Genomic DNA, 15,557 nt, shown 5'->3' with positions numbered 1-15,557 from the left:
TTATATACTGGGGAAAGAAAAGGGCTAATAGAACCCCTATTAAGGCATCTCAATCCATCTACAACCTCCTTGCAACAATCAGAAAATACAGCTATGAAATTTCTCTTGGAAGATAAGAAAATATGGATATTGCGTATAGTGGCTAAATATTTATATATTGCAATTATTAAACGAAAGTCATTACAAACAGTTTAGATTTTATGTAAAAAGATTTCATTCAGCTTCCTTTTTATTCCTGTGTATAGCACTATTGTTGGTTTTTAAATTGGTTAAACTTGCTTAAGGATATACTGAATGTACAGAATGTATTATATGATACTTGCGCCGCTTCTTTTGGAGCATCTTCTACTTTGTATATGTATTGGATATTTTACTGGTCATGGACCGTTTTAATAAACTGTACTGTTGCCTCAGATAATTACATTCAGCCTTCCACTAGACAATAACAGTATCTGCCTTATCGGTTAAGTTCAGGTACATCAACCCATCAATCCCAGTTTGATATATTTCCCTTACTGTGTCTCCTCCGGAATTAAACCCAAACAAATGGGAACCATATAACCAAGCTTGTTGTTCCAGGAGGACCATACACTTGGTCTAAGGAGTAACCAATACCCCCCACTTCCCCATCTTACTGATCAACCAATTAGGTTTGAATCGTTTCACCCTTTCGCTCCAACCCAATCTGCTTCGAGGGGCATCTTGTTTCTCCTTCTATCTTAACACTTCTGGGGGTATCAAGTTAGCCCCAAGAATCTCAGTTTTGTTCCAGCTGTTGGGTCCCCAACTCTGCAGTGGGCTCCCACTGCTGGCTCCAAACTCCTGGTTGATGGAGTGTCTTGGTGTGTGTGTGTTTCCATCAGCTCTGCCATCCTAACATAGGCAGCTCTGTAAAGATTGCACTATGCTCTTCCATCCCCTGTTTCACCTATCTGGCTTCCCCCCAACCCTTCTTTACTGTTGGAAATCTCATTGGATCAGGCTTGTATGCTTTTCTTACCTGTTCTCTTCATGCCTCCCCCTTCTTTTACATTAATAACGTGTGTTTAGGTTAGGACTTAGTAGAATTTAGGATCTGTAGAACATTTTTCTTTTAGTGTTTTGGGTGTGTGCGCGTGCTTTGTAAACTCTGTATTCAGTTTACTAATTCCCTTTGCTGTTATTCTTTTATATCCTTAATCAATCCTTAACTGTAAACCATTGCTCTGTTTATTCTAAGAATCTGCACACCCTTATGAGACGTTACATCAAAAGCTTGGACCCTGGTATACAAGCTGTACTATGGTTACTTTGCTGCTGGAATGCACTTGTAAACGCTTTGCCCGTTACATCACTGTTACCGATGAGGACTTTTTGTTGGTCTCAAGATGGGAGACCTATATTGTCTCTGAATATTGGCAGGTACTGAGGAAAGCAAGCGATTTGCCATTATTATACTAAATACATCAGCCAAAATTGCTTCCTTAGATGTTGTTTCTTTAAATACCGTCTTGCAATAATGCACGTTATTCCCGTCTGAGTTAAAATATGAAGCGAAACCACACTGTATCACTTAGTCTCTTTAAATAAATGTAGCAGCTTCCCCCCCGCCGCCCCCCATGCACTGACTTGCATCTTATTAACATTATTCAAATTGGATCCATAGGCTCAAAGGGAACTCTGAGGAGCAGGCCATCTGCCATTTTATATTCATTGCGATTTTTTACTGCCAAAGCAACAAAATATTAAGTAGCAAACACGACTGTCTTTATGAGGACTATCTGATCGTATGGCTTGTCTACTGTGGAGAAGATAGCTGGGGTTGCTGATTGACCGGGGGTGGGGGGGGAATGGTTGTGACTTTTCTTTGTTGTCCTCCGGGCCCTTGCTATCAAAGGTATGCTGTGAGTACTGTGCTGGTTTCTCCAGTGGGGCAAATAGCGTCCACAGGGCTGTTGAAGACCAGGAAAACCAGCATGGGGCAGGAGGTTGAAGCTTCTCTTTTCATACACGTGATCCTAATCCACAGCTGTCCCATGTGTGCCTGGGATTAAATTCTAAACGCAGGATTTGCAATACATATTTGATTGTGCAGACCCAGGGATAGGGTTGCCAGGTCCCTCTTCGCCACCTGTGGGAGGTTTTTGGGGCGGAGCCTGAAAAGGGCAGGGTTTGGAGAGGGGAGGGACTTCAATGCCATAGAGTCCAATTGCCAAAGCAGCCATTTTCTCCAGGGGAACTGATCTCTATCGGCTGGAGATCAGTTGTAATAGCAGGAGATCTGAGTCTGCTAGTACCTGGAGGTTGGCAACCCTACCCAGGGAAGATCTGTGAAAACATAATATGTAGTTCGGCCCTGTTAGTTCGGTTGCTAGTCTGGGCTGGATCTTTTCTCCCTCTGCCATTTTTAAAACCTATGCACTGTACTCATCTAGACGTTTTGGGCTGGGCTTTGTCCTCAAAACGTGGTGCGCTCCAGCGCACTCCAAATCCATGATTCCACTTTCTCAACCCACTCGAGGCTCAACCCCATAACCCACCAAAGAAACAGAAGTGTAGATTTCAATGCTTTGCAGACCTAAACACAGTGCAGGAGGGAGCTGTCTAACTAGCAAAAAAGGGAGAGAGAGGGTAGAATGACTTCCGAGAAGAAGCAGGAAATTTTACCTAAGAATAAGGACTGACAAGAGGTGTGAAAGGGGTGGAAAGGTCTCTAGCCTTACAGCCCTAACTAGCCGAACACTTTCCCCCTGTGGCTCTTCTTCTCAATTCCTTTTCATGCTAGACATTGCAACTCTTCCAATTGATATCATAACTGAGTGTGTGTAAAGTGCTGTCAAGTTGTAGCCGATTTATGGCAATCCCATAGGGTTTTCAAGGCAAGTGATTAAGCAGAGGTGGTTTGCCATTGCTTGCCTCTGCAGAGTCTTCCTTGGTGGTCTCCCATCCAAGTAGCAACCCTCCTTAGCTTCTGAGATCTGACAAGATCGGCCTATATCATACCATTCCACATCCCTATACCATGACTGTGTGTGTGTGTAAAGTGCCTTCAAGCCGCAGCCAACTTATGGCGACCCCTTTCATGGCAAGAGACTAACAGAGGTGGTTTGCCAGTGCCTTCCTCTGCACAGCAACCCTGGTATTCCTTGGTGGTCTCCCATCCAAATGCTAACCAGAGCCATCCCTGCTTAGCTTCTGAGATCTGACGAGATCAGGCTAGCCTGGGCCATCCAGGTCAGGGCTAATACCATGACTACAAATAGAAAATGTTGTAGAGAACAACTGTCTCCCATATGGGAAGTTAGAATATTGGGGAATTGTTAGCTTACTAACAGATTTAGAAAGATTGTAGTCCTCATGTTTATAAATTGAAGATGTAAAGATAGTACTTACAGCTGTGCTTAGGGGAATAGATTTGGCTCTCCAGGATTTGCAGTAAGGGAATCCTTTATCTTTCCCATAATTCTCTTGCCTCCAGCTGCCACCACCTCCTATAGTCTGTATCTGTTAAGCATATCCAACACCCTCATGTACACACCCAAAGCAAGACATATGTCAGATATACAACTGACATGATTTACACAGAGCCTAGAATCAACTGTCTTGCAGTGTGTCTGAAGGGTTTAAGTTTTTCCTCAGAAACAGAGAAGCTGATTTTTCTTCTCTTGGATACTGGCCCCTTCATCTCATGTAGAGTGTCACTGTTTGCCTTGGTAGCCACGAAAATATGAGCCAAAGTTGTACCAGTAAGATAATTTTTTTAATTTGATAAGCACGTTTAGGTTTGGTTGTTTTAAGAATTTTATCTGTGATTCATGTTTTCTGCTCTATTTATGCCTGTGTGACTGATTGTAACTGCCTTTGGTCGCATACGATAAAGGCTACTATATCTGACATGAAAATAAAGCCATGCTACCAACAATTCAGTAGCAAACATAGATGCACTTATTTATTTACTACATATGTACCCCACCTTTCCCCCAAGAGGGATCTAAAAAAGCTTACATCATTCTTCTTGTCTCCTCCATTTTATCCTCACAACAACCCTGTGAAGTAGGTAAGGCTGCAAGTATGTGATTGGCCAAGGCCATCAAGCTTCCATGCCAGAGTGGGGATTTGAACCTGGGTCTCCCCCTCTAACCACTACACCACACTCAGAGAATATGTGAAAGGAAACGGGAGCCAATCCAGGCTTTCCATATCATCCAATATGGTATTTCATCACTATGTAATATGAAAAAAAACATATTTTCAGATGCATTTCCATCACATTAATGCTTTCTGTTTTTGGTGTAGCACAGAACTGCTATCATACTGCCCTTGCACAAATCTATGGTGAGACCACACTTGGAATACTGTGCACAGTTCTGGTCACCACGCCTAAAAAAGGATATTTCAGAGCTTGAGAAGGTGCAGAAAAGAGCAACCAAAATGATCAGGGACTAAACCAACTGCCCTTTGAGAAGCAGTTAAAACACTTAGGGCTGTTTAGCTTGGAAAAAAGGCGGTTAAGGGGAGACATGATATGGAGAAAGTGGACTGGGAGAACCTTTTCTTCCTCTCATAATACTAGAACGCAGGGTCATCTGCTGAAGCTGGAGGGTGAGAGATTCAAAACAGATAAAAAGAAGTATTTCTTCACACAACACTTAGTTAAACTGAGGAACTCCCTGCCCCAGGATGTGGTGATGGCTGCCAACTTGGAAGGCTTTCAGAGGGGAGTGGGCTTGTTCATGGAGGAGAGGGGTATTCAGGGCTACTAGTCAAAATGGATACTAGTCCTGATGCATACCTATTCTCTCCAGGATCAGAGGAGCATGCCTGTTATATTAGGTGCTTTGGAACAGAGGCAGGATAATGCTGCTGCAGTCATCTTGTTTGTGGGCATCCTAGAGGCCCCTGGTTGGCCAATGTGTCAACAGACTGCTGGACTTGATGGACCTTGATCTGATCCAGCATGGCCCTTGTTATGTTCTTAACTATATTCAAAATCTATAATCTATGAAGAGGCCCCTTGAAGTCTCTGAGGTCTCATAGGTATAATACTACAGAATTACTAGTAGTCCGTAAGAGGTCTCGGTATTGCGTATGTCTGCAGAACAGATCTGTTAACTGACTCTTTCATTGTTGCATATTATAGTGCTAAATTATAAGACACATTAACAACAGTGCTGTATGTTGGATTTCCAGGTGATCGACCTGTATTGGGGAGTGGAACCAGAAGAATGGGACAGCCCAGAGCTCCAGAAAACACGCATGAAGCTCTTAGAAGATTGCTTGAAAACATCTGCAGGTCCATGTTTTGTTGTGGGTATAAAAATAATGTTTTTCCTAATTAACTAGAATCTGCAGTGCAGTTATGGGTCTTTTCTCCTGGACGTACCTTTTTTTACTTTTTTTAGAAAGCCCTTTAAGAGTTCGCATATTTTACTGCTGTGGTGCTACTTCTTGCAAGACACTGCTTAGCATTTTATATAAAGTATTTGCTGCCTTGAGAAGGAAGGTGGCATGGTATAGCCCGATCTCAGAAGCAGGGTCAGTATTTGGAAGGGAGACCACCAAGGAAGACTCTGTATGGGAAGGCAATATCATACCACTTCTGCTTCCCCCCTGCCAGTGTAGTGTAGTGGTTAAGGGCAGTGGTTTGGAGCAGTGGACTCTAATCTGGAGAACTGGGTTTGATTCCCCACTCCTCCACATGAGCGGCGGAGGCTAATCTGGTGAGCCGGGTTGGTTTACGTATGAAGCCAGCTGGGTGACCCTGGGCTAGTCACAGCTCTCTTAGAGCTCTCTCAGCCCCACCTACCTCACAGGGTGCCTGTTGTGGGGAGGGGAAGGGAAGGTGACTGTACGCCGATTTGATTCTCCCTTAAGGGGTAGAGAAAGTTGGCATATAAAAACCAACTCTTCTTCTTCTGCCATTAAAGCCCCTTGCTGGGGTCGCCATAAGTCAGCTGCAACTTGACTTTACACACACACACACACACACACACACACACACACACACACACATTAGCTGCCTTTGCAACATCCCAGTCTTATTGTTATCCCTGTGCTGTGATGCTGAGGGTGAGAGAATTGTGGCCTGTCTAAAGCCTCCAAGTCAACTGCAGCAAGATTTGACTTAATAACAACGGCTGCGAGTCCGAGCGCCTGGTTTCTGCCTTCTGCTTCATTTTTTGTTGTGTGCTGTGGCCCTTCCCTCCTTTTGCCCAGGTGACATTCAGACCTCAGATTTAACTGGCACACGATCCATTCTTTTGGCCACCTTGGTGCATAAAAAAAAGAATACGCTTTGAACAAAGCTCAGTGCGCAAGCTCCGTTCGAATCGTATTTTTTTTTAATTCTGTTCCATACGCTTGCTGACCAACAGGTTGTGAGTGAAACAAATCAATAAATTTAGGGTGCATTCCTAAGGAGAGTTTCTCCAGTCTAAGCCCATTCATTTCAATGGGCTTAGACTGGAGTAATTCTCCTTAGGAATGCACTGTTAGTCATACAGAAGCAACCAAACATACAGAAATACAAAAACACCAAATCTAAGGTATGCAGTTAGTAAAAAGTATCATGAAAAGCCATAGATAAAAATTTTGCCACGGCGAGGGTTATAGTTGGATCAGTATCAGCCAATACTAGAGAGCCCCGTGGTGCCTAGAGAGCCCCATGGTGCAGAGTGGTAAGCTGCAGTGCAGCAGTTAAAAGCTCTGCTCATGACCTGAGTTCGATCCTGACGGAGGTCGGTTTCAGGTGGCCGGCTCAAGGTTGACTCAGCAGGGGGAATTGGAGGGGTCAGAAAGGAGGAGCCAGAGCACACAGGCACGAGGAATTGGGGGCAAGGGGAGAAAACATGGGGAGGAGGTCCAACAAATGGGATGAGATTCTGTTCCCCCAAATCCCCCACTTGTTCAGCCCTAAATCACTTTATAGAAATGCAAATTAAGATGTGGAAGAATTAACCCCAGTCTTTACTCCTTAATTGCATAGCAAGGAATACTTCTTTTGCGTAAGTCTTGTGACTCCATTTTAGAACACCATTCCTAAATTTTAAAAAGAAAATATCACGAGCACAGTTTGAACATAGTTTTTTTAAATAAGTGCAATGGGCATACCACTGGCCGCAACAGGTCATCTGGAGAAGTACTTGTGAGTCTCTATTAAGCTGGGGTGAGGGTGCAGGAATTCACATCTGGTCTTGCACTTGTGGTAATGAAGCTTCCTCAAAATGTGCGCATCAGAGGAGGGCTAGAGACGAGGGAGATCAGGTGGCACAAGAGAGAGGTGGAGGTGAGCATGAGAAAGGTGAAAGAGAAAGAAGGTGGAGGCATTGAGAGAAGGGAGAGGAAGTGGGAGAAAGACAGGCAAGCGAGAAAGAGGACTATGAGAAAAAAGAAAGAGGAAGTCCTCTTTCCTTTTGTGCGAGGCAGAAGAATCATTTTGCTTTTGAGCTTTAAAGAATATTATCAGTAAGTCTGTCACCTAATGGGTAAAAGCCGTATGTGCTTCTTATCTCAGTGTACATCTTCATGGGGATGTTTTGTGTGTGTCTGGGTTTCCTGTACTTTTAGATCTGAAAGAAAAATCTAGAAGTGGTCTTTGTCACTTGCTGGCAGCTGCTGTATTATATAGAACCTTAATTGGTGGTTATGCCAGCACATTCATGAGAATTGAATGGTAGCTCATTGATAACAATTTTCCAATCACATTTAGGCTTTCAAAAAAAGTTGAGTGTTCAGAAAGGTGAGGTGAGTGCTGAACCACAGCACCGTTTTTAAAAAAAAAAAATTAAAATGGTAACAATGGCATTGGTAGTTGCTTCAGACTTGAAAGGAAAAAAAAACCAGCCTCTTCTGTAGGTATTTCATATTTTTCCTTAAGAAAAAAAATCTATTATTGGGCAAGGTTATATAGGCAACTGTTTCCTTTCATTAAAATCACGCAGAGAACGTGGAGATCAGAAATTGTCAGTATCCTCACTGTCCAAGGACACTAATAAGCAGTTAACATCGTTCTGGGCAGGGCATGTTTGTTATTTTCTTCTTGGCTCTCCAAGGCTTTGTCCCAGAGAATTATTTGAAAGCAATAAAAGATTTTTCTTTATTTGTAGCAGCAAAAGCAATTGAAGGTTGGCATGATGGGCTGTACTAGATTCATATGGCGTCAACAGGATTGTTTCCTCTGGGGTGTGTGTAGGTTTAAAAAAATTAAGCACGAGCAGCTGTAAGTCTGAAGGGAAGAATGGTGGTGGTGGTGGGGAATTAACCCTTCACTGGTGGGTGATAAGTTAGAGCTTTTTCTGCCCTGGCCCCTGCCTGGTGGAATAGCCTCTCTAGTGAGACCCGGGCCCTGCAAGACCTTAAAGAGTAAAACAGAGCTCTTCCGCCAGGCCTACGGTGGAGGCCAGCTACGGTTCCCTATACATAAATGCAGGCCTCCCTAACCTCCCTGCTGTGGTAATATCTTTTTAGTCAATCTGTAATTATGCCATCTGGTCTATAGGCCCCTGATCATCCTCGTCGCTCTCCTCTGCATAATAATAATAATAATAGTGTGCCATCAAGTTGCTGCAGACCCATGGCAACCCCAGGACCATGGGGTTTTTGAGGCAAGAGATGAGCAGAGGCGATTCGCCATTGCCTTCCTCTGCATAGCAACCCCACTCTTCCTTGGGGGTCTCCCCTCCAAGTACTAAGCGTAGCCGACCTGCTTAGCTTCTGAGCGCAAATGAGCTCAGGCCAGCTGGTCTATTAATAAGCAAGAGTGCCAGTTCTGATGCTAGGCCAGACCAATTTGTTCTTTAAAAAGAAACCCAACATGCTGCCAACCCATGCATGCTGTTCTCAATACCACATTTTTAAAAAAGGTTCCAGGCCACTTAGCTCTTCCAATTATGACTGTATCCAGCACTGATAACCTTAACTTAAAGCACATTCTTTTCTAAATAAGAAATGTTAGTTGCAGCTCATCGGTTGCTGTTAGAGCTGTTGTGTGGTTTCCAAAGACATGGTGTGCTGTCGTAGTCATACCACACCCAAGCCTGCCATAGCTTAGTGGTAGAGCATCTGCTTGGCATGCAGAAGGTCCCAGGTTCAATCCCCGGCATCTCCAGTTAAAGGGACCAGGCAAGAAGGTGATGTGAAAGACCTCTGCGTGAGACCCTGGAGAGCCGCTGCTGGACTGAGTAGACAATACTGACTTTGAGGGACCAAGGGTCTGATTCGGTAGAAGGCAGCTTCGTGTGTTCAAAGGGAATAACTGTTTCCTCTTGGCTTTTGGCCAGTCTTATGGTTGTTGATAGGACATCCTATTATCAGATTCGTGCAGAATTGGTCATCCTCCCTCATGCACCCGTCTGTCACGAGACTCCACGGTTTCCATTCTTCCTTGCAACAGAAAGGTCTGCGACTAGCAATCACTCACTTTGATAAAAATGCCATTTCAAAAGATTAAAGCTTAAACTTTGTTTTTTAGGGCATATGCACCTGAGTTTTCAAGGAGACCACAACAAATTCAGTTGAAAGGCCAGAACACTTTACAAATACCTTTTTATTATCCTTCTGTCTGGCAGTCAGAAAAGTAGTGCTTATAGGCCATGCCGTCCTGTTAGTTAAAGCCTCTGTTTAGTGCCTTGGCCATTAACAGAGGGAATCATTTACACTGGAGATCCTGACAATTCTGTTCTAAGAGTTATACCTTTCTAAACCCATTGAATTCACTGGACTTAGAAGGGTATCACTCGCCTTAGAACAGCACTTGTGAGTGAATGTTTCTTCAAACTTGGTGAACACCAGACCTTCAGGAGACCCTACGGTCCAATAACTTATTCAGCAACCAGCAGTGCTCTTGCGTCTTCTAACCCGACTCTACCTGCCCATGGAAACTTACTCGCTGTCACAACTTGTTCGAGCGGTGCCAGCAACTGGACGGTGTATCTTGACCTCTGGCATGCCAAAGGATTGCCAGACTCTACCATCTGTCATGGCTTTGGCAGGGGCAGCATTGGTTCAGTATGGCTCATGGCCATTGTTTTGTGCGTACCGTAATAAAGAAGAAATACATGTACTACCAGTAGTAGTAGTAGGAGTATTTTTCTTATATTTCTAATTTACTAGGTGATATACAATGAAAATGTTTCAGAAATAAGACAGAAAAGCAATAGAGAATGGGCAGAAGAAAGAATTAAATCCCATATACCATCTTTTTATACATCAATAGCTTGGTGGCTGAGATAAATGTAGATTGTATAATCATTTGCAGCATTCTTTTTGTATAACAGTTTTTTTCTGCTACTACAAACATTTGTTTAAATTCAACATTACTATACTCATTACCGTCTCATGGCTAAATGTGGTAATTTTGTGGGCAATTCTAAAAGGTTTTTATTTTTATTCTTTTTTAACTCCTAGAATGTATGTACAGTTGCTTACATATGTACAGTTTACATTCCCAACTTTTTTTTTTCCTGGCAGACATAGGGACTTGGAGAAGTTTAGTAAGTGAAGCATTTCCCATCATGCTGTCTATGCCAGGAAAAGCACCACTGAATTTATGCTTTTCAGTTTACTGTTAAAGGCAAAGGGCTGTATCCAACCAGGCTTTTCACTCCATCTTGGCCAGTTTCCCTCCTTGCTACATCTACTGTCCCATATGGCTTCTGTCCAGGCTGGTCCCATGATTAGGGGTGCCAGCCTCCAGGTACTCGCTGGAGATTGCCTGCTATTACAACTGATCTCCAGCCGACAGAGATCAGTTCCCCTGGAGAAAATGGCCGCTTGGTCAATTGCACTCTATAGCATTGGAGTCGCTCCCCTTCCCAAACCCCGCCCTGCTCAGGCTCTGCCCCCAAAACCTCCCACCGGTGGTAAGAGGGACCTGGCAACCCTACCCATGATCCCCAGTGTGGTCTTTTTTTAAAAGGGAACCCCGTCCCAGGGTGACCCTGCCTTGGAGCAGTATCCACAGAACCTTCCCAGGTGAGAGTGAGTTCCCCCTTCCATACCAGATTCACAGCTGAATCCTGCGAGCCAATCGACAAGCCTGAGAAGATGTCCTTGACAAGTCACCCCTGGTGTGCGGGTGGCTAACATGTGAACTACGCTAGAAAATTCCTTTAAGATGGCTTCGCTCTTGACAAGCCCTCCTCCTAGGGTTGCCAGCCTCCAGGTGGTGGCTAGAGATCTCCCGCTATTACAACAGATCTCCAGGCAGCAGAGATCAGCTCACCTGTAGAAAATGGCCACTTTGGAAGGTATACCCCACTGAAGTCCCTCCCCTCCCCAAACACTCCCCCCCCCAAAAAAAATCCAGGTATTTCCCAACCTGGAGCTGGCAACCCTACTTCCTACCTTTTTCACAAGCAGAAAAGCTGGTTGGATCCAACCCATAGAGTGATTTCAGTTAAGCTAGCTACTATGGCTGAGAGGCTGAGCTACCGATCAGGAAATTCCGGGTGCAAATTTAACCACACCGCGAACTCCTGAGGTCCTTTCGCATTTGCCAGTCTCTCCCAACCTATCTCCAATGTGGGGGTGATACTATTAAGGATCGAGGCATGTGAAGATAATGTCTGTGAACCGCTTTGAACATTCCAAAGCGCTAGAATAAATGTTTCTTACCACTATCTATTTGTTTTGTGCTACTTAACTGGATATGGAGGGAAATTAACTCGATTTTAAAAAAATATATATTGAAGGACTAATTTGCTTGTGTGTATGTAACATATAAACAGGATACAAATTTGTTGTTGGTCTATGTAGTACCATCAAGGTTCATGAAACTTTACAGAGCAACATAGGAAAAAGGCATGGCCCTGCCCTACAGAGTTTACTCTCAATCTAGGGGCTGTATCCTGCTTAAAAAAAAATCACATCCACCTTTTTTTTTAAGTGCCCATATGTAAAAGATGAAAGTAAGGGATCAGGAGCTATTACTTTGAAGCTCTTGCTCCGATGTCCTTATGTATAGTCTTAAATAAAACAGGCAGTTTGTTTTTATATGTACATTTTTACCTTGCCGTTCTATCTTAAAGCTTTGAGGAGGGAAAGAAATATATTGTAGAAATCCTCATTTACAAGCTTGAAGCCATTTCTGGCCATATCCTGTACATGCGAATTCAGAAGTAAACAGCTGAGATTATGTAGAATTGTTCCCAAATATCTGTACTTAGGGTTGTTGCTCAAAAATTTTGTGTTATACAGGCTTACTTCTCAAGTATTGGATGATTTAAACCTCAGTGAGTTCTGTTTTTACTGACAGAAGCATTTAAGTGGGATTTATTTGGGACCTTAGTTGTTTCATACCCTCTTTTTTTGCCTTTACTTACTATAATTAATAATCAGTTACAGAAAGTGAAGAGCAACTGCTATTCTCTTCATAAATCTTCATAAATCAGCGGCTAATATGCTACCTCGAAGTCTGTACATGCTTGGTGTTCACCAGCGCCCACCTGGAGTAGTAAAGCGCCCCATTATGCAGAAACGTCTTTGGCTCTGCCTATATTAGAATGTCAGGTTTTCCAAAACTTAATCTGGTTTTAACAGTATAGGTCATTTGTCTTCAGCTTACTATCCTGGCATTTCAAATAATTTTAGTTCAATAGTTTTACTTTTCTAGAGGACAAATAGGCACTTTACTTAGCAGTGCATATTTGAAACACAGCAAATGCAGATAAGTCCCTCCCAATAATTACTTGCTTTGGCCATTAATTACAATGGGACTTTCTTTCTGGAAGAATGAAGCTACCCTTTTTGTTTCCTGGCCACGGGCCCTATGACTTTAGGCAGCCGTGTGGCAAACCACGATTCAGCTGGTGCCGGTGTCCTGGGTAAAAGATATAGTGATGGGGATTCACCTTTTGAATTTCTGCCTCGGAGGCAGCTGTCTAAAGCAGATGGTCATGTTTGGGAAAAGACTGAAAAGCAAAAGTTTTGAAATTAAATTACCTAATTTTGAAATTCTGGGCTTGAATTCACCTTTGGGGGGGGAAAAAAACTCTTCTACAAAACCTTGGATTACCCCGCCATTCCCACAGGGTAAATATCAGTCATTTAAAGAATCCAGTTTTGAAAAGCTGCTCTGCCCAGTTGTCAGGAAACAGTTCTCACTTGGCACAGCAACCAGGCAAGTGGATTTTTGCAGCTCTACTTTATCTACCTTTCATGCTTTCCCACCGTTTCACCAGTGTTTGAAGATGATAAAAGAATTGTTGAGAATTTACACTATGTTAAAGCAAATCGGAAAGAAGATAAAGCCCTCTGGCCTGATTTATGTTTGCAAGATGGGGGAAATTAGATAAAATTAAATAAATAATCTTCTTGACTGAAATGCTATAAAAATTTAAATATTTGACATGCAGGGACATTAAGGTAGACATCCAAAGAGCCCATTGCTTTCAATACATAATCTGAGCACACCAGGGTAAGTGCATGCATAAAATGTCTCTATTTTATGCATGCTTTTTGGATGGGTTTTCCACATTTCATTAAAATAAGACATTGGCGCTATAAATCTTTTACATATACTTAACAGAACAATCCTAACCAGAGTTACACCATTCTAGACCCGTTGACTTCAATGGATTTAAAAGGGTATAACTTGGCATAGGATTTCACTGTTTATTCCTTTTTTCCCCCCTATCCTGAATAATTTCAGCCTTGCGCCATTTTTACAGTCTCCTCCCTGCCCCTCCCTGCATGTAAAAAACAAGCAAGTCAAGATGCATGTGTACTCCCTAGTAAGCGCACACAGGGTTGCAGCTGTGTCCATTGTTGTTTCCATTGATACCTAAATTAGTAAGAATAATTGAATGTAAATGATAGGGTTGGATCCAACCAGCTTTTCCACTGGTGAAAGGGGGTGTTTTAACCACCAAAAAGACTGTGCTGGGGATTATGGGGCCTACAAGCTCAAAAGTCATGTGTGATGGGAGCTGTAGTAATCAGAGCAATCAAGTGATATCGAGAAAAAATATTGGCTGGATCCAACCCATAGTTATTATATGCCTTTATAGCAATTGATAAGTGACCAAATTAGGATACAGCCATAAGTATTTGTATATGACCATCACTCAGTTCATCTTTAACACCATTACTAAACCTTACCCTCTCCTACACGTCCACAGGGCCTTTTAGGAGAAAAATATGGAGGCATCCGGATTCCAGGAGAAGTGGAATCATCAGAATTTGAAATGATTCTTGATGCTGCTATTGAAGCAAAGATGGAAACAAGGATTTTGGAAGAGTGGTACTGCAGAGATGAGAATGCAGTGCCACCAACGTATTACCTCAGACAGAAATCTGAAATACAGAAGAGCAATCCTAGTATGGTAAATTATCTATAAGTGATAATAGATTAAAGCTGTTACCGGTATACTGTGGTCTTAAAATTGTTTAACAGTCGCCCAGGGCACACCATGCCCCTCCACGCATTGACTGAAAAGTATCAAACGAATTTGAGCATAAGTGTGCTGACCTGGCCTCCATGCGCTTGCCAACTTGTGTGCATTCCCTTTCCACATACATTCCGTCCCCATGATTGGCAGCATTCGGAAAGCAGTGTCCCCAATCACAGGGAGGGAACGTACGTGTGAAGACTTCCTCTGTCTGTTCATATTGTACAGATGACCCTGTGGTGAGAGAGGGGTCAAGATCAGGATGCTCATGGCCAGTCTACCAGTCTGCGCTTTCAGCCAACACGTGGCGCATCATTCTGCTTTTTTCAGACATTTAATTCTGGCACTCCTACTGCATTTAATTCAAGCGCACCTTGTGCTGAATTTTCCCAATATGAGCGGTCGCCATTTTGTATGGATGGGGCAACGTGTATTTCCCATTCACATACACCTTCAGTCCATGTGAATGGGGATTCCAGGTTGTTTTCTTTTGGTTTTGAGAGAATGTGTTTGTTCATCCTGAAGCTGTACATGCACAGAGCATAGGTGCTTTGCCCCATTTGCCCAAAATGGCAACTTTTTAATTGGAGATCAGAAAGATTACCATCAATTGAAAGTTGGCTAGATAAACTAGCAGAGTATGCAGTGATGGCCAAGCCAATGAACTTTGTGAAGAGAAGACCGTTGGAAGAATTCCAGAAGAACTGGAAGCCATATTTTGATTATGTAGCAAAATAATGTTTGTATAGAAAGTAATAGTTTAAAAATAAATAGATTTCTGAGACTATAAGATATTAAATCAACGACACTAGATGTTATGTAGTAAGTACATTATATTATACCATATAACCAAATAGCAGCATTACAATTTAGATATATCAGCTATGAGATTTAGTGAAGGGCATCAGTAAATAACATAATTTCAGGTATTGTTTTACAGTGTTTAGATTGCATGTTTTGAATATATTAAGTCTATACTTTAAGTTTAACTGAAAATTTAACTGTTTGTTAGGATGAAAGGATAATATTAGATAAAACAGTATGATTTAGTTCCGCTATAGTGGGTTTGTGTTGTGGGTCTTGCTATGAGTACGGAGTACTTAATAAGTATGAGGAGTGAAAGTTATGTGTTATATGTATGTATTGTGTGTCTTTAAAATAAAAAATAATTTAAAAACATGGCAACTGTGC

General features: G+C 42.6%; 1 protein-coding gene across 1 annotated transcript in view; it reads left to right on the top strand.

Moving 5' to 3' along the window:
- The window catches only part of NWD2 (NACHT and WD repeat domain containing 2), a 76,643-nt gene that overhangs the window by 49,196 nt on the left and 11,890 nt on the right, over positions 1 to 15,557 (top strand). Inside the window, exons 3-4 of the mRNA XM_056855100.1 lie at positions 5,170 to 5,286; positions 14,097 to 14,300. Of these exons, the coding sequence (XP_056711078.1) occupies positions 5,170 to 5,286; positions 14,097 to 14,300 (321 nt within the window). The remainder of the gene's footprint in view (positions 1 to 5,169; positions 5,287 to 14,096; positions 14,301 to 15,557) is intronic.

Source organism: Euleptes europaea, chromosome 9 (assembly GCF_029931775.1).
Source record: "Euleptes europaea isolate rEulEur1 chromosome 9, rEulEur1.hap1, whole genome shotgun sequence".
Taxonomy (NCBI): Eukaryota; Metazoa; Chordata; class Lepidosauria; order Squamata; family Sphaerodactylidae; genus Euleptes; species Euleptes europaea.
This window is presented reverse-complemented; position numbering and strand designations above follow the sequence as displayed.